The sequence below is a fragment of the Oncorhynchus nerka genome, linkage group LG28 (assembly GCF_034236695.1).
Source record: "Oncorhynchus nerka isolate Pitt River linkage group LG28, Oner_Uvic_2.0, whole genome shotgun sequence".
NCBI classification, from domain to species: domain Eukaryota; kingdom Metazoa; phylum Chordata; class Actinopteri; order Salmoniformes; family Salmonidae; genus Oncorhynchus; species Oncorhynchus nerka.
Window position 1 is genome coordinate 18,595,900 of NC_088423.1, and position 19,084 is coordinate 18,614,983.

General features: G+C 41.9%; 1 protein-coding gene across 1 annotated transcript in view; it reads left to right on the forward strand.

The window, feature by feature from the left end:
• LOC115113835 (calcium-activated potassium channel subunit alpha-1a) overlaps positions 1-17,993 on the forward strand; it is a 253,005-nt gene extending 235,012 nt beyond the window's left edge. Inside the window, exon 29 of the mRNA XM_065012674.1 lies at positions 17,877-17,993. Within this exon, the coding sequence (XP_064868746.1) occupies positions 17,877-17,898 (22 nt within the window). The 3' untranslated portion in view covers positions 17,899-17,993. The remainder of the gene's footprint in view (positions 1-17,876) is intronic.
• The last annotated feature ends 1,091 nt before the right edge of the window (positions 17,994-19,084 follow it).

Consider the following 19,084-nt stretch of genomic DNA (forward strand, 5'->3'; position numbering starts at 1 on the left):
TCAAAACTATGAAATAACACATATGGAATCATGTAGTAACCAAAAAGGTGTTTAACAAATCAAACTATATTTTGGATTTTAGATTCTTCAAAGTAGCCATCCTTTGCCTTGATGACAGCTTTGCACACTGTTGGCATTCTCTCAACCAGCTTCAACTGGAATGCTATTCCAACAGTCTTGAATGAGTTCCCACATATTCTGAGCACTTGTTGGCTGCTTTTCATTCACTCTGCGGTCCAACTCATCCCAAACCATCTCTGGGTTGAGGGTTGGGGATTGTGGAGGCCAGGTCATCTGATGCAGCACGCCATCACTCTCCTTCTTTGTCAATTACAATACACAAAGCCTGGAGGTGTGTTGGGTCATTGTCCTGTTGAAAAACAAATAATAGTCCCACTAAGCGCAAACCAGATGGGATGGAATGCTGGGGTAGCCATGCTGGTTAAGTGTGCCTTGAATTCTAAGTAAATCACTGATAGTGTCACCAGCAAAGCACATCACACCTCCTCCTCCGTGCTTCACAGTGGGAACCATACATGTGGAGATCATATGGTCACCTACTCTGCCTCTCACAAATACATGGCGGTTGGAACAAAAAAAATCTCAAATTTGGACTCATCAGACCAAAGGGTATATTTCTACCGGTTTAATGTCCCAAGCAAGCCTCTTATTATTATTGGTGTCCTATAGTAGTGGTTTCTTTGCAGCAATTTGACCATGAAGGCCTGATTCACACAGTCTCCTCTGAACAGTTGATGTTGAGATGTGTCTGTTTCTTGAACTCTGTGAAGCATTTATTTGGGCTGCAATTTATGAAGCTGGTAACTCTAATGAAATTATCCTCTGCAGCAGAGGTAACTCTGGGTCTTTCTTTCCTGTGGCGGTCCTCATGAGAGCCAGTTTCATTATAGTGCTTGGTGGTTTTTGCGGCTGCACTTGAAGATACTTTCAAAGTTCTTGAAATGTTCTGGATTGATTGACATTAATGTCTTAAAGTAATGGTGGACTGTCATTTCTCTTTGCTTGTTTGAGCTGTTCCTACCATAATATGGACTTGGTCTTTTACCAAATAGGGCAATCTTCTGTATAACACCCCTACTTTGATGAATCTCAAATATATTTGGATTTGTTTAACACTTTTTTGGTTACTACATGATCCCATATGTGTTATTTCATAGCTGTGATGTCTTCACTATTATTCTACAATGTAGAAAATAGTAAAAAAGAAAGAAAAACCTGCAATGAGTATGTATGTCCAAACCTTTGACTGGTGCTGTATATAAACATGTCTAGTTAGATACCTTATCCATTTGATCCCTGATTCATTGAATGAGGGAATAATAATTTTTTAAAGCAGAAGTATTTGGTTTTAATATTTTATATCAAGGGTGGCAACAGCAAGCAGCCTTCCAGTGTCAATAATGCTTACTTTTTCATGTAGACTATAATAATAGCCGTGCAAATTTGGTTAAAAGTCATGGAGAAGTCATTGAAAATGTGTATGAACCTGTAACAATGAATAATCAGAGGTCTCTATAGCATAATGTAATTTTTGAATTTCGCCGAACATAGTTTAATGGACCAACTTGGAAAAAGACAGCTCCTGCACTTCTTTCATCCCAATTCAAGCGCTGATAACAGCAGAAGGTAACACTTGATATTAAGATCCCTTAAAAATTCTTGATGCACCCATCCCCTTAGCGGGATCATTTTCGTCAACATCCACTGAATTGCAGAGCGCAAAATTCAAATTAAATGACTAAAAATGGTCTCCCGGGTGGCACAGTGGTTAAGGGCGCTGTACTGCAGTGCCAGCTGTGCCACCAGAGACTCTGGGTTCGTGCCCAGGCTCTGTCGTAACCGTCCGCGACCGGGAGGTCCGTGGGGCGATGCACAATTGGCCTAGCGTCGTCCGGGTTAGGGAGGGGTTGGCCGGTAGGGATATCCTTGTCTCATCGCGCACCAGTGACTCCTGTGGCGGGCCGGGCGCAGTGCGCGCTAACCAAGGTTGCCAGGTGCACAGTGTTTCCTCCGACACATTGATGCGGCTGGCTTCCGGGTAGGATGCGCGCTGTGTTAAGAAGCAGTGCGGCTTGGTTTGGTTGTGTATCGGAGGACGCATGACTTTCAACCTTCGTCTCTCCCGAGCCCATACGGGTGTTGCAGCGATGAGACAAGATAGAAGCTACTAAAAACAATTGGATACCATGAAATTGGGGAGAAAACGGGGTAAAAAAAAAAGATAAAGAAAAAAAAGACTAAAACAATTAATTTTCATTAAATCACAAGTGCAATATAGCAAAGCACAGCTTAGTTTGTTGTTAATCCACCTGGCGTGGCAGATTTCAAAAAAGCTTTTCGGCGAAAGCATACCAAGCGTTTATGTAAGGACATCTCTCTCAGTAGACAAAACATTACAAACAGCTAGCAGCCAAGTAGATTGGTCACGAAAGTCAGAAAAGCAATAAAATGAATCGCTTATCTTTGATGATCTTCGGATGTTTGCACTCACAAGACTCTCGGTTACACAATAAATGTTCCTTTTGTTCCATAAAGATTATTTTTATATCCAAAATACCTCCATTTGGTTGATGCGTTATGTTCAGAAATCCACAGGCGTGAGCGGTCACGACCAGGCAGACAAAAATTCCAAATAGTATCCATAAAGTTCATAGAAACATGTCAAACGTTTTTTATAATCAATCCTCAGGTTGTTTTTACGATATATATAATCGATAATATTTCAACCGGGACTAGCTTCTTCAATAGGAGAGAGAGATAAAATGTCTGCTCCAAGCTGTTGCGCATGCAAAACGCTGCTGCCACCCAGCCATGCAATGATGCGATGTGATCTTTCTCACTCATTTTTCAAAATACAATCCTGAAACTTTGTCTAAAGACTGTTCACACCATGGGGAAGCCATATGAAAAGGAATCTGGTTGATACCCCTTTAAATGGAGCGAAGGCAGGCAATGGAACAGAGAGCTTTCAGGAAAAACAGCACTTCCAGGTTGGATTTTCCTCAGGTTTTCGCCTGCAATATCAGTTCTGTTATAATCACAGATACTATTTTGACCGTTTTGGAAACTTTAGAGTGTTTTCTATCCTAATCTGACAATTATATGCATATTCTAGATTCTGGGCCTGAGAAATAGGCAGTTTAATTTGGGTACGTTTTTCATCCTAACATCAAAATACTGCCCCCACAGTTGACAGTTTACTTACATGTATTAATCATTGTTCCTATATTTGTAAATGTCAGTAAGTAATCTCTAAATAGGCATTTAAGCATTTTAATGATTTATTACTGAGTTAAGATAATTAATAAGCTTATAATTAATAAGCTGTTTGATCATGTTCACAATTTAAAAATAATTTATAATGTACTACCAGTGTACTAATAAACCAGTTATAAAGCAGTTATTGTCAACTCATCAGATTACTTATAAGGCATGTGTTAATGGTTGATTAATGGTTTGACTCACTTTTTATAAACATATTTATAAATGTATTTATCTATGTCAGGTTTTCCCACACTGGGCAATGCCGTCGGCATATATAAAAAATATATATACAGTATATATTTTTTCTTCACATTTTCAAACTATAAATTTGGGTGAGGTTATGAGTAGCCTAGTTTCACTGCCAATAATATAATTAAACCATCTCGTGTTCAGCGAAATAACAACACAATGTCAAGTACAGGTAGCCTAGTTAAATAATTAACATCCAATCACATTAACCATTACTTTTTTTGCGGGAATTCCACTAACAGTCCATATGTAGCCAAACGCAGCTGCTGCTCAATCCATTTGCTTGAAAAATGATAAATGGTTAAAAAAGTAAGGCCTGTGTCCATAGAGACACATACCAGCTCTACTGGTAGTACTGCTACTACCAGCAGTACTACACCTGTCAACGACACAAGTTGTTCTGCTTCCGCGAGCACATCCAATGCTAGCATCAGTAATTCTACATTTGTTGTTAGCCCAGCAAACATGGACACTGACAGTTGTGAAACTGATGCAGCCGAAGAGCTACTGCCCCCTTACCCGGGAAAGCACCGAACAACAGACCGGGACGTTGGACCATTGAAGAGGCGCTAATATGATGAGAACTACATTGATTTGGGGTTCACTTATATTAGGAGTATGTTACGACAAATGAGTGAGGAGGTGTGGAGTCAGGCGCAGAGAGCAAAAGATGTGGGAAAAAACACGCTTTAATGTCCAGGAAAAATAACATGAACAAAAGTAGGAAAACAAATGATCAGAAATATTAACTGACAGCGAAACCCAAAATACAAACAAAATACACTCAAACACAGAACAGACGAACAAGCCCGCACGAAATAGAAGCGGGCTGGACAACTATATATAACCCCACCCTAACAACCAAACAAGAAACAGGTGATACCAATCAGACAAAACCAAAGGAACACAGAACAACGGATCGGTGATAGCTAGTAGACCGGCGACGACGACCGCCGAGCGCCACCCGAACAAGAAGGGGAGTCCTAGGATAGGATAAAGTAATCCTTCTCACCCCCCCCCCCCCTTAAAAGATTTAGATGCACTATTGTAAAATGGCTGCTCCACTGGATGTCATAAGGTGAATGCACCAATTTGTATATCGCTCTGGATAAGAGCGTCTGCTAAATGACTTAAATGTAATGTAATGTAAATGAGTCACCTTCGGTAATATTCGTGACAGAGTAGTGCCTTTCCTCAGCCACAGTGTGTTATATGTGCAAAAGTACTATCTCAGAACTCGATGAAACTTGTGCAGACATTTAGAGACAAAGCATGGCAATTTGAAAAATAAGTCCCGGGAGTACTAAGACTTGTATAAAAGCAACAGATACCATTAATAAGAAGGGTCTAGAAGCATCTTATATGGTGAGCTACCGAGTGGCTAGGACAGGCAAGCCCCATGTTATTGTGGAGGACTTCATTCTTCCTGGCTGGGACAATGCTGGGGGAAAAGGCCCAAAAAACTATATAGGTCCAAACGGCCCTATGAGACTATGTTTTCACTGCAGTGACGGATAAGGGATATATCTCAGTCCAGGGATGGAAGGTGTCACTGGACTCCTGATTATCCCATTATCCAATCCGTGAAATCGAGAAGATTGAAATAATACTCGTTTTTTTATTAAACTGCCTTGTTCATCAGCATGCTAGGCTAACTAATGCTAAAGCAGTCCATTGGATTCCAGAACACTCCCGGCAGCAACTCACCCCAATGCTAGGCGTCACATGCTGTTTATAAATGGTTTATTAAGCCAAGTCTCCAGCTGAATATAATGCAATACTACACTTGTAATCTCTAAACAATGAACTACTCACACAAACTGCATACTGAGAGATCATTTGTGTGTGATCTCCTTGAGAATACTGAAGTTTAAGTGTGGGTTTACAGGATATCTTTAACAGTTACTGAGGTTGCTGAGTGAATGCTACAATGGTTAGTACTCTAGGTGAGACTACAAATATACTTACAAGCTTGTTTTTATTTATCTTGCATATTTTCTGGTCTTACATAGCATACTTATTTTTGTATTTTAATATAGGCGAATGCCTCTTTTAGATATATTAAGTTTGGATGTTGCATGCTTTTCATATCTTTTTAAAAATTACAGTCAAATCAAAAAAGAGGACCATTTATACAGTAGCATGGACAACTCTCTGAACGCTGTGGAAACAAGCATGGACATTCTATAGTTGCTTTGCATTTGTATACCAATGTAGAGTACATGATGTAACATCATTTTATAAAATTATTAGCAAATGAATTGGAACCATGTTACCGTAATACACTTTGATGTGTTCAAATGTTTTTAGGGATGGATATTAAGCTAGACTGAGGCTAGAACTTTTTATACTGGGCTAGTAGATAATCTGACAAACAAGCTAGCCAGGCCAGTGAAATGTTCAAATATCGCATGGCACAGATTTTGGACATGAATTTGTGATCTACTAGCCTGGCTGGTCAGTGCCCAAAATCCTTAAAGGAATACTTTGGGATTTTGGCAATGAGGCCCTTTTATCTACTGCTCCAGAGACAGATGAACTCGTAGATACCCATGCTAGTAGATACCTATAGACTTCCAGACATTGCGCCGACGCCAGTAAGCATTGGCTCTCGAAACGACCTCTAACTTCCTTCATAGTGGACACAGAGACATAAACATGGTATACACGAGTTCATCTGACTCAGAGGAAGTAGATACAAAATCCTGAAGAACTCCTTTAAGTTTCATCCTAGCACATTTAGACTGGTTATTAGACATACAGTGGGGAGAACAAGTATTTGATACACTGCCGATTTTGTAGGTTTTGCTACTTACAAAGCATGTAGAGGTCTGTAATTTTTTATCATAGGTACACTTCAACTGTGAGAGATGGAATCTAAAACAAAAATCCAGAAAATCACATTGTATGATTTATAAGTAATTAATTTGCATTTTATTGCATGAGATAAGTATTTAATACATCAGAAAAGCACAACTTAATATTTGGAACAGAAACCTTTGTTTGCAATTACAGAGAGCATATGTTTCCTGTAGTTCTTGACCAGGTTTGCACACACTGCAGCAGGGATTTTGGCACACTCCTCCATACAGACCTTCTCCAGATCCTTCAGGTTTTGGGGCTGTCGCTGGGCAATAAGGACTTTCAACTCCCTCCAAAGATTTTCTATTGGGTTCAGGTCTGGAGACTGGCTAGGCCACTCCAAGACCTTGAGATGCTTCTTACGGAGCCACTCCTTAGTTGCCCTGGCTGTGTGTTTCGGGTTGCTGTCATGCTGGAAGACCCAGCCACGACCCATCTTCAATGCTCTTACTGAGGGAAGGAGGTTGTTAGCCAATATCTCGCGATACATGGCCCCATCCATCCTCCCCTCAATACGGTGCAGTCGTCCTGTCCCCTTTGCAGAAAAGCGCCCCCAAAGAATGATGTTTCCACCTCCATGCTTCACAGTTGGGATGGTGTTCTTGGGGTTGTACTTATCCTTCTTCTTCCTCCAAACACGGTGAGTGGAGTTTAGACCAAAAAGCTCTATTTTTGTCTCATCAGACCAGATGACCTTCTCCCATTCCTCGTCTGGATCATCCAGATGGTCATTGGCAAACTTCAGACGGGCCTGGACATACGCTGGCTTGAGCAGGGGGACCTTGCGTGCGCTGCAGGATTTTAATCCATGACGGTGTAGTGTGTTACTAATGGTTTTCTTTGAGACTGTGGTCCCAGCTCTCTTCAAGTCATTGACCAGGTCCTGCCGTGTAGTTCTGGGCTGATCCCTCACCTTCCTCATGATGATTGATGCCCCACGAGGTGAGATCTTGCATGGAGCCCCAGACCGAGGGTGATTGACTGTCATCTTGAACTTCTTCCATTTTACATTACATTACATTACATTTAAGTCATTTAGCAGACGCTCTTATCCAGAGCGACTTACAAATTGGTGCATTCACCTTATGACATCCAGTGGAACAGTAGTGCATCTAAATCTTTTAAGGGGGGTGAGAGGGATTACTTTATCCTATCCTAGGTATTCCTTAAAGAGGTGGGGTTTCAGGTGTCTCCGGAAGGTGGTGATTGACTCCGCTGTCCTGGCGTCGTGAGGGAGTTTGTTCCACCATTGGGGGGCCAGGGCAGCGAACAGTTTTGACTGGGCTGAGCGGGAACTGTACTTCCTCAGTGGTAGGGAGGCGAGCAGGCCAGAGGTGGATGAACGCAGTGCCCTTGTTTGGGTGTAGGGCCTGATCAGAGCCTGGAGGTACTGAGGTGCCGTTCCCCTCACAGCTCCATAGGCAAGCACCATGGTCTTGTAGCGGATGCGAGCTTCAACTGGAAGCCAGTGGAGAGAGCGGAGGAGCGGGGTGACGTGAGAGAACTTGGGAAGGTTGAACACCAGACGGGCTGCGGCGTTCTGGATGAGTTGTAGGGGTTTAATGGCACAGGCAGGGAGCCCAGCCAACAGCGAGTTGCAGTAATCCAGACGGGAGATGACAAGTGCCTGGATTAGGACCTGCGCCGCTTCCTGTGTGAGGCAGGGTTGTACTCTGCGGATGCTGTAGAGCATGAACCTACAGGAACGGGCCACCGCCTTGATGTTAGTTGAGAACGTCAGGGTGTTGTCCAGGATCACGCCAAGGTTCTTAGCGCTCTGGGAGGAGGACACAATGGAGTTGTCAACCGTGATGGCGAGATCATGGAACGGGCAGTCCTTCCCCGGGAGGAAGAGCAGCTCCGTCTTGCCGAGGTTCAGCTTGAGGTGGTGATCCGTCATCCACACTGATATGTCTGCCAGACATGCAGAGATGCGATTCACCACCTGGTCATCAGAAGGGGGAAAGGAGAAGATTAATTGTGTGTCGTCTGCATAGCAGTGATAGGAGAGACCATGTGAGGTTATGACAGAGCCAAGTGACTTGGTGTATAACGAGAATAGGAGAGGGCCTAGAACAGAGCCCTGGGGGACACCAGTGGTGAGAGCACGTGGTGTGGAGACGGATTCTCGCCACGCCACCTGGTAGGAGCGACCTGTCAGGTAGGACGCAATCCAAGCGTGGGCCGCGCCGGAGATGCCCAACTCGGAGAGGGTGGAGAGGAGGATCTGATGGTTCACAGTATCGAAGGCAGCCGATAGGTCTAGAAGGATGAGAGCAGAGGAGAGAGAGTTAGCTTTAGCAGTGCGGAGCGCCTCCGTGATACAGAGAAGAGCAGTCTCAGTTGAATGACTAGTCTTGAAACCTGACTGATTTGGATCAAGAAGGTCATTCTGAGAGAGATAGCGGGAGAGCTGGCCAAGGACGGCACGTTCAAGAGTTTTGGAGAGAAAAGAAAGAAGGGATACTGGTCTGTAGTTGTTGACATCGGAGGGATCGAGTGTAGGTTTTTTCAGAAGGGGTGCAACTCTCGCTCTCTTGAAGACGGAAGGGACGTAGCCAGCGGTCAGGGATGAGTTGATGAGCGAGGTGAGGTAAGGGAGAAGGTCTCCGGAAATGTTCTGGAGAAGAGAGGAGGGGATAGGGTCAAGCGGGCAGGTTGTTGGGCGGCCGGCCGTCACAAGACGCGAGATTTCATCTGGAGAGAGAGGGGAGAAAGAGGTCAGAGCACAGGGTAGGGCAGTGTGAGCAGAACCAGCGGTGTCGTTTGACTTAGCAAACGAGGATCGGATGTCGTCGACCTTCTTTTCAAAATGGTTGACGAAGTCATCTGCAGAGAGGGAGGAGGGGGGAGGAGTATTCAGGAGGGAGGAGAAGGTGGCAAAGAGCTTCCTAGGGTTAGATGCAGATGCTTGGAATTTAGAGTGGTAGAAAGTGGCTTTAGCAGCAGAGAGAGAAGAGGAAAATGTAGAGAGGAGGGAGTGAAAGGATGCCAGGTCCGCAGGGAGGCGAGTTTTCCTCCATTTCCGCTCGGCTGCCCGGAGCCCTGTTCTGTGAGCTCGCAATGAGTCGTCGAGCCACGGAGCGGGAGGGGAGGACCGAGCCGGCCTGGAGGATAGGGGACATAGAGAGTCAAAGGATGCAGAAAGGGAGGAGAGGAGGGTTGAGGAGGCAGAATCAGGAGATAGGTTGGAGAAGGTTTGAGCAGAGGGAAGAGATGATAGGATGGAAGAGTAGAGAGTAGCGGGGGAGAGAGAGCGAAGGTTGGGACGGCGCGATACCATCCGAGTAGGGGCAGTGTGGGAATTGTTGGATGAGAGCGAGAGGGAAAAGGATACAAGGTAGTGGTCGGAGACTTGGATGGGAGTTGCAATGAGGTTAGTGGAAGAACAGCATCTAGTAAAGATGAGGTCGAGCGTATTGCCTGCCTTGTGAGTAGGGGGGGAAGGTGAGAGGGTGAGGTCAAAAGAGGAGAGGAGTGGAAAGAAGGAGGCAGAGAGGAATGAGTCAAAGGTAGACGTGGGGAGGTTAAAGTCGCCCAGAACTGTGAGAGGTGAGCCGTCCTCGGGAAAGGAGCTTATCAAGGCATCAAGCTCATTGATGAACTCTCCGAGGGAACCTGGAGGGCGATAAATGATAAGGATGTTAAGCTTGAAAGGGCTGGTAACTGTGACAGCATGGAATTCAAAGGAGGCGATAGACAGATGGGTAAGGGGAGAAAGAGAGAATGACCACTTGGGAGAGATGAGGATCCCGGTGCCACCACCCCGCTGACCAGAAGCTCTCGGGGTGTGCGAGAACACGTGGGCAGACGAAGAGAGAGCAGTAGGAGTAGCAGTGTTGTCTGTGGTGATCTAATAATTGCGCCAACAGTTGTCCTTACACAGCTCTCTGGTCTTGGCCATTGTGAAGAGGTTGGAGTCTGTTTGATTGAGTGTGTGTACAGGTGTCTTTTATACAGGTAACGAGTTCAAACAGGTGCAGTTATTACAGGTAATGAGTGGAGAACAGGAGGGCTTCTTAAAGAAAAACTAACAGGTCTGTGAGAGCCGGAATTCTTACTGGTTGGTAGGTGATCAAATACTTATGTCATGCAATAAAATGCTAATTAATTACTTAAAAATCACACAATGTGATTTTCTGGATTTTTGTTTTAGATTCCGTCTCTCACAGTTGAAGTGTACCTATGATAAAAATGACAGACCTCTACATCCTTTGTAAGTAGGAAAACCTGCAAAATCGGCAGTGTATCAAATACTTGTTCTCCCCACTGTATGGTTATACAATGTATGATGCCTATTTGTCTTACATGCGTAGTTCACACTTGTTTTTCTAAAGTGCAACAAGGATGAATAAAATGGGCCAAGGTATGGATGCGATGAATGAATATGCATGAAGTAGATAATGCATCAAAGTCATGCCCTTGTTGACTTTTTTTTTGCTTTCTAAATGAAAGCAAAGAAGCTTCTGGTGTTTCCAAAATAAATGCTACAACGCCCGACAGCATCCCAGACCTGCATGACTATAAGCTCGTCATCAGTCCCTCTTAAATACTCTATTATGGAGTAGTTTATATGACCACACCAAATGGTTTGATGCCACTTTGACTTGTTTTCAGACAAATTAAACAGCAAACACATTTTCCAGATGGGAACAATAAAGTAAACAAGTGAAGTCAGTCAAAGTAGAGTAAATCCTTTTAGCCAATATGGATCTTTCTACACTAGTCACCAGATACTTCAGCCATTATGCATGTTTCTACACTAATCACCAGATACTTCAGCCATTATGCATGTTTCTACACTAATCACCAGATACTTCAGCCATTATGCATGTTTCTACACTAGTCACCAGATACTTCAGCCATTATGCATGTTTCTACACTAATCACCAGATACTTCAGCCATTATGGATCTTTCTACACTAGTCACCAGATACTTCAGCCATTATGCATGTTTCTACACTAGTCACCAGATACTTCAGCCATTATGCATGTTTCTACACTAATCACCAGATACTTCAGCCATTATGCATGTTTCTACACTAATCACCAGATACTTCAGCCATTATGCATGTTTCTACACTAGTCACCAGATACTTCAGCCATTATGCATGTTTCTACACTAATCACCAGATACTTCAGCCATTATGCATGTTTCTACACTAGTCACCAGATACTTCAGCCATTATGCATGTTTCTACACTAATCACCAGATACTTCAGCCATTATGCATGTTTCTACACTAATCACCAGATACTTCAGCCATTATGCATGTTTCTACACTAGTCACCAGATACTTCAGCCATTATGCATGTTTCTACACTAATCACCAGATACTTCAGCCATTATGGATCTTTCTACACTAGTCACCAGATACTTCAGCCATTATGCATGTTTCTACACTAGTCACCAGATACTTCAGCCATTATGCATGTTTCTACACTAATCACCAGATACTTCAGCCATTATGCATGTTTCTACACTAATCACCAGATACTTCAGCCATTATGCATGTTTCTACACTAATCACCAGACTTCAGCCATTATGCATGTTTCTACACTAGTCACCAGATACTTCAGCCATTATGCATGTTTCTACACTAATCACCAGATACTTCAGCCATTATGCATGTTTCTACACTAGTCACCAGATACTTCAGCCATTATGCATGTTTCTACACTAATCACCAGATACTTCAGCCATTATGCATGTTTCTACACTAATCACCAGATACTTCAGCCATTATGGATGTTTCTACACTAGTCACCAGATACTTCAGCCATTATGTCACCATGTTTCATGTTTCTACACTAGTCACCAGATACTTCAGCCATTATGCATGTTTCTACACTAATCACCAGATACTTCAGCCATTATGCATGTTTCTACACTAGTCACCAGATACTTCAGCCATTATGCATGTTTCTACACTAGTCACCAGATACTTCAGCCATTATGCATGTTTCTACACTAATCACCAGATACTTCAGCCATTATGCATGTTTCTACACTAGTCACCAGATACTTCAGCCATTATGCATGTTTCTACACTAATCACCAGATACTTCAGCCATTATGGATCTTTCTACACTAGTCACCAGATACTTCAGCCATTATGCATGTTTCTACACTAGTCACCAGATACTTCAGCCATTATGCATGTTTCTACACTAATCACCAGATACTTCAGCCATTATGCATGTTTCTACACTAGTCACCAGATACTTCAGCCATTATGCATGTTTCTACACTAGTCACCAGATACTTCAGCCATTATGCATGTTTCTACACTAATCACCAGATACTTCAGCCATTATGCATGTTTCTACACTAGTCACCAGATACTTCAGCCATTATGCATGTTTCTACACTAATCACCAGATACTTCAGCCATTATGCATGTTTCTACACTAGTCACCAGATACTTCAGCCATTATGCATGTTTCTACACTAATCACCAGATACTTCAGCCATTATGCATGTTTCTACACTAATCACCAGATACTTCAGCCATTATGCATGTTTCTACACTAATCACCAGATACTTCAGCCATTATGCATGTTTCTACACTAATCACCAGATACTTCAGCCATTATGCATGTTTCTACACTAGTCACCAGATACTTCAGCCATTATGCATGTTTCTACACTAATCACCAGATACTTCAGCCATTATGCATGTTTCTACACTAATCACCAGATACTTCAGCCATTATGCATGTTTCTACACTAATCACCAGATACTTCAGCCATTATGCATGTTTCTACACTAGTCACCAGATACTTCAGCCATTATGCATGTTTCTACACTAATCACCAGATACTTCAGCCATTATGGATCTTTCTACACTAGTCACCAGATACTTCAGCCATTATGCATGTTTCTACACTAGTCACCAGATACTTCAGCCATTATGGATCTTTCTACACTAGTCACCAGATACTTCAGCCATTATGCATGTTTCTACACTAATCACCAGATACTTCAGCCATTATGCATGTTTCTACACTAGTCACCAGATACTTCAGCCATTATGCATGTTTCTACACTAATCACCAGATACTTCAGCCATTATGGATCTTTCTACACTAGTCACCAGATACTTCAGCCATTATGCATGTTTCTACACTAGTCACCAGATACTTCAGCCATTATGCATGTTTCTACACTAATCACCAGATACTTCAGCCATTATGCATGTTTCTACACTAATCACCAGATACTTCAGCCATTATGCATGTTTCTACACTAGTCACCAGATACTTCAGCCATTATGCATGTTTCTACACTAATCACCAGATACTTCAGCCATTATGCATGTTATGCATGTTTCTACACTAGTCACCAGATACTTCAGCCATTATGCATGTTTCTACACTAATCACTTCAGCCATACATGTTTTACACAGCCAGATATTATGCATGTTTCTACACTAATCACCAGATACTTCAGCCATTATGGATCTTTCTACACTAGTCACCAGATACTTCAGCCATTATGCATGTTTCTACACTAGTCACCAGATACTTCAGCCATTATGCATGTTTCTACACTAATCACCAGATACTTCAGCCATTATGCATGTTTCTACACTAGTCACCAGATACTTCAGCCATTATGCATGTTTCTACACTAGTCACCAGATACTTCAGCCATTATGCATGTTTCTACACTAATCACAAGATACTTCAGCCATTATGCATGTTTCTACACTAGTCACCAGATACTTCAGCCATTATGCATGTTTCTACACTAATCACCAGATACTTCAGCCATTATGCATGTTTCATTATGCATGTTTCACTAGTCACCAGATACTTCAGCCATTATGCATGTTTCTACACTAGTCACCAGATACTTCAGCCATTATGCATGTTTCTACACTAATCATCCAGATACTTCAGCCATTATGCATGTTTCTACACTAGTCACCAGATACTTCAGCCATTATGCATGTTTCTACACTAATCACCAGATACTTCAGCCATTATGCATGTTTCTACACTAGTCACCAGATACTTCAGCCATTATGCATGTTTCTACACTAATCACCAGATACTTCAGCCATTATGCATGTTTCTACACTAATCACCAGATACTTCAGCCATTATGCATGTTTCTACACTAATCACCAGATACTTCAGCCATTATGCATGTTTCTACACTAATCACCAGATACTTCAGCCATTATGCATGTTTCTACACTAGTCACCAGATACTTCAGCCATTATGCATGTTTCTACACTAATCACCAGATACTTCAGCCATTATGCATGTTTCTACACTAATCACCAGATACTTCAGCCATTATGCATGTTTCTACACTAGTCACCAGATACTTCAGCCATTATGCATGTTTCTACACTAATCACCAGATACTTCAGCCATTATGCATGTTTCTACACTAATCACCAGATACTTCAGCCATTATGGATCTTTCTACACTAGTCACCAGATACTTCAGCCATTATGCATGTTTCTACACTAGTCACCAGATACTTCAGCCATTATGCATGTTTCTACACTAATCACCAGATACTTCAGCCATTATGCATGTTTCTACACTAATCACCAGATACTTCAGCCATTATGCATGTTTCTACACTAGTCACCAGATACTTCAGCCATTATGCATGTTTCTACACTAAGCCCATCACCAGATACTTCAGCCATTATGCATGTTTCTACACTAGTCACCAGATACTTCAGCCATTATGCATGTTTCTACACTAATCACCAGATACTTCAGCCATTATGCATGTTTCTACACTAATCACCAGATACTTCAGCCATTATGGATCTTTCATTACACTAGTCACCAGATACTTCAGCCATTATGCATGTTTCTACACTAGTCACCAGATACTTCAGCCATTATGCATGTTTCTACACTAATCACCAGATACTTCAGCCATTATGCATGTTTCTACACTAGTCACCAGATACTTCAGCCATTATGCATGTTTCTACACTAGTCACCAGATACTTCAGCCATTATGCATGTTTCTACACTAATCACCAGATACTTCAGCCATTATGCATGTTTCTACACTAGTCACCAGATACTTCAGCCATTATGCATGTTTCTACACTAATCACCAGATACTTCAGCCATTATGGATCTTTCTACACTAGTCACCAGATACTTCAGCCATTATGCATGTTTCTACACTAGTCACCAGATACTTCAGCCATTATGCATGTTTCTACACTAATCACCAGATACTTCAGCCATTATGCATGTTTCTACACTAGTCACCAGATACTTCAGCCATTATGCATGTTTCTACACTAGTCACCAGATACTTCAGCCATTATGCATGTTTCTACACTAATCACCAGATACTTCAGCCATTATGCATGTTTCTACACTAGTCACCAGATACTTCAGCCATTATGCATGTTTCTACACTAATCACCAGATACTTCAGCCATTATGCATGTTTCTACACTAGTCACCAGATACTTCAGCCATTATGCATGTTTCTACACACTAATCACCAGATACTTCAGCCATTATGCATGTTTCTACACTAATCACCAGATACTTCAGCCATTATGCATGTTTCTACACTAATCACCAGATACTTCAGCCATTATGCATGTTTCTACACTAATCACCAGATACTTCAGCCATTATGCATGTTTCTACACTAATAATCAGCCAGATACTTCAGCCATTATGCATGTTTCTACACTAATCACCAGATACTTCAGCCATTATGCATGTTTCTACACTAATCACCAGATACTTCAGCCATTATGCTAATGTTTCAGCCATTATATGTTTCTACATAATCACCAGATACTTCAGCCATTATGCATGTTTCTACACTAATCACCAGATACTTCAGCCATTATGCATGTTTCTACACTAGTCACCAGATACTTCAGCCATTATGCATGTTTCTACACTAATCACCAGATATCAGCCATTATGCATGTTTCTACACTAATCACCAGATACTTCAGCCATTATGCATGTTTCTACACTAATCACCAGATACTTCAGCCATTATGCATGTTTCTACACTAATCACCAGATACTTCAGCCATTATGCATGTTTCTACACTAATCACCAGATACTTCAGCCATTATGCATGTTTCTACACTAATCACCAGATACTTCAGCCATTATGCATGTTTCTACACTAATCACCAGATACTTCAGCCATTATGCATGTTTCTACACTAATCACCAGATACTTCAGCCATTATGCATGTTTCTACACTAATCACCAGATACTTCAGCCATTATGCATGTTTCTACAGTAATCACCAGATACTTCAGCCATTATGGATCTTTCTACAGTAGTCACCAGATACTTCAGCCATTATGGATGTTTCTACATTAATCACCAGATACTTCAGCCATTATGGATGTTTCTACACTAATCACCAGATACTTCAGCCATTATGCATGTTTCTACACTAATCACCAGATACTTCAGCCATTATGGATCTTTCTACACTAACCACCAGATACTTCAGCCATTATGGATCTTTCTACACTAACCACCAGATACTTCAGCCATTATGGATCTTTCTACACTAACCACCAGATACTTCAGCCATTATGGATCTTTCTACACTAGTCACCAGATACTTCAGCCATTAGGGATCTTTCTACACCAGTCACCATATACTTCAGCCATTAGGGATCTTTCTACACTAACCACCAGATACGTCAGCCATTATGGATCTTTCTACACTAACCACCATATACTTCTGTGAAAGTACACTTGTTAGGACAATGTCATTGAATAAGTAATTTCATAATTTAATATATACAGTACGGATATCAAATCAACCGTCGGTTGGTCTTGTAGTTCTAATTTGATCCACACAATGCAGGTTGCATCAAGCCAAAGCCTGAAGCCCCTCATAAAGCAATATTACTTTTGAATTATTTTAAATCTTGAATATAAACATTATCGATTTTGGGTGGATCCCAAATGGGACCCTATTCTCTTTAAAGTGCACTACTTTTGACCAAGACCCATAAAGCTCTGGGTCAAAAGTAGTGCACTATATAAGGATTAGGGTGCCATTAGGGATGCAACCTATGAGTCCATTCCAGCCATCCCAGCTGACCCAGAGCTGAATGCATTGATTGTTGTAGACTATTGTACTGTGGCGTTACATTATGATATTTGCATTGCATGACCACTGACACACACAACAGCATGGTCAACTATTCTATAAAGATAGCTTGCTATCTGACATTAGGTCCCATTCAGCTTAAACAGTACTGATTGGGAAGGCTTATGATATAGCCTTTTAATCACTTAGACATTTTGGAAACAGTGATTGCACTCCAAGTTGCACCTTATTCCCTAGTGCACTACTTTTGACCAGTTCCCTATGGGCTCTGGTCAAAAGGCGGTGCACTGTATAGGGAATAGGGTGACATTTAAGACGGAACCAGTAACATCCACAAACCATTAACTGTTTAATTTCTCTGTTGCTTCTCAGAAAAGACATGGTTTACAGATGAGCCTGAGAACGCGGCCTACCACAGGAACATTCACATCAAGCCAATGAGTACTAGTCACAGTAGTCACACAGCCAACCACCAGGTCAACCAGAACCCTTACAAATCCACCAACAACCATATTCCATCCATCAGAGAGGTGGAGGACGAATGCTGAACTACAGAACCCCATGTTGACACCTACAGTTGAACCCACCTGTAGAACACCTGGAAAAAGAACTTGGAACTCGAACCCAAGAACATCTAGAACCCACCTAGAGAACACATGGAAGTACACCTAGAACCCGTGGAACTGGAACCTGAAGAACACCTTAAAGCTTGAATCTTTAGTTGCTTTAATGATATATACCCATTGAATCTTGGAGAATATAACTTAAACTTGCCTCAGGAGCTTAGTTCAACTGTCGTACCCCATTAGAACCCAAAATATAAGTTTGTTTTACTCCAATGTTTGTAAACAATGTAAATGTAAACAAATACTGTATAGCCTCAAAACATGGTTAAAACTGTAATGTTGATATTTTGTCTGGTCAGTCCTTGCATCCATAGCTCTCTCTCTGAATTAGAGAGTGGTTACATTGCACCAGGCCCATCCCTCAGCTTTTTTACCCCCCAAAAAAGGGTTGACCGCTTTATTGTTTCAAGTAAAGATTCTATCTTTAAAGGGATACTTTGGGATTGTATATATTTCCCCCAGATTAAAGATGAACTCGTGGATACAATGTGTATGTCTCTGTGTCCAGTATGAAGGAAGTTTGAGCTAGTTTCACGAGCCAATGCTAACTAGCGTTACACATAGACTCCCAGTCATTGCGCTATCTGCTAGCGTGCTAGCATGCTAGCAGATACCCATAGACTTTCAGTCATTGCGCTAACGCAAGTTAGCAACTTCCTTCAAACTGCATGCAGAGACATAAAAATGGTATCCACTCTGAGGAAGCAGATTTAGGGCCTCATTGCCAAAATCCCGAAGCATTCTTTTAACATAGAACTCCAGAGAACAAAGGAGTAGTTGGGACGAATGGGGTGTTTGCATGGGAAAACATCATTCAGTATTCTCCCTCAGATTCCTTCTTCATCAGTCACGAGTTACTGATCACATCAGTACAAACTAACCTCTTGGACAAGGACAACCTTTTTCCAGTTCATATGTACAGTACATACAGTAACATAATATATATATTTATAT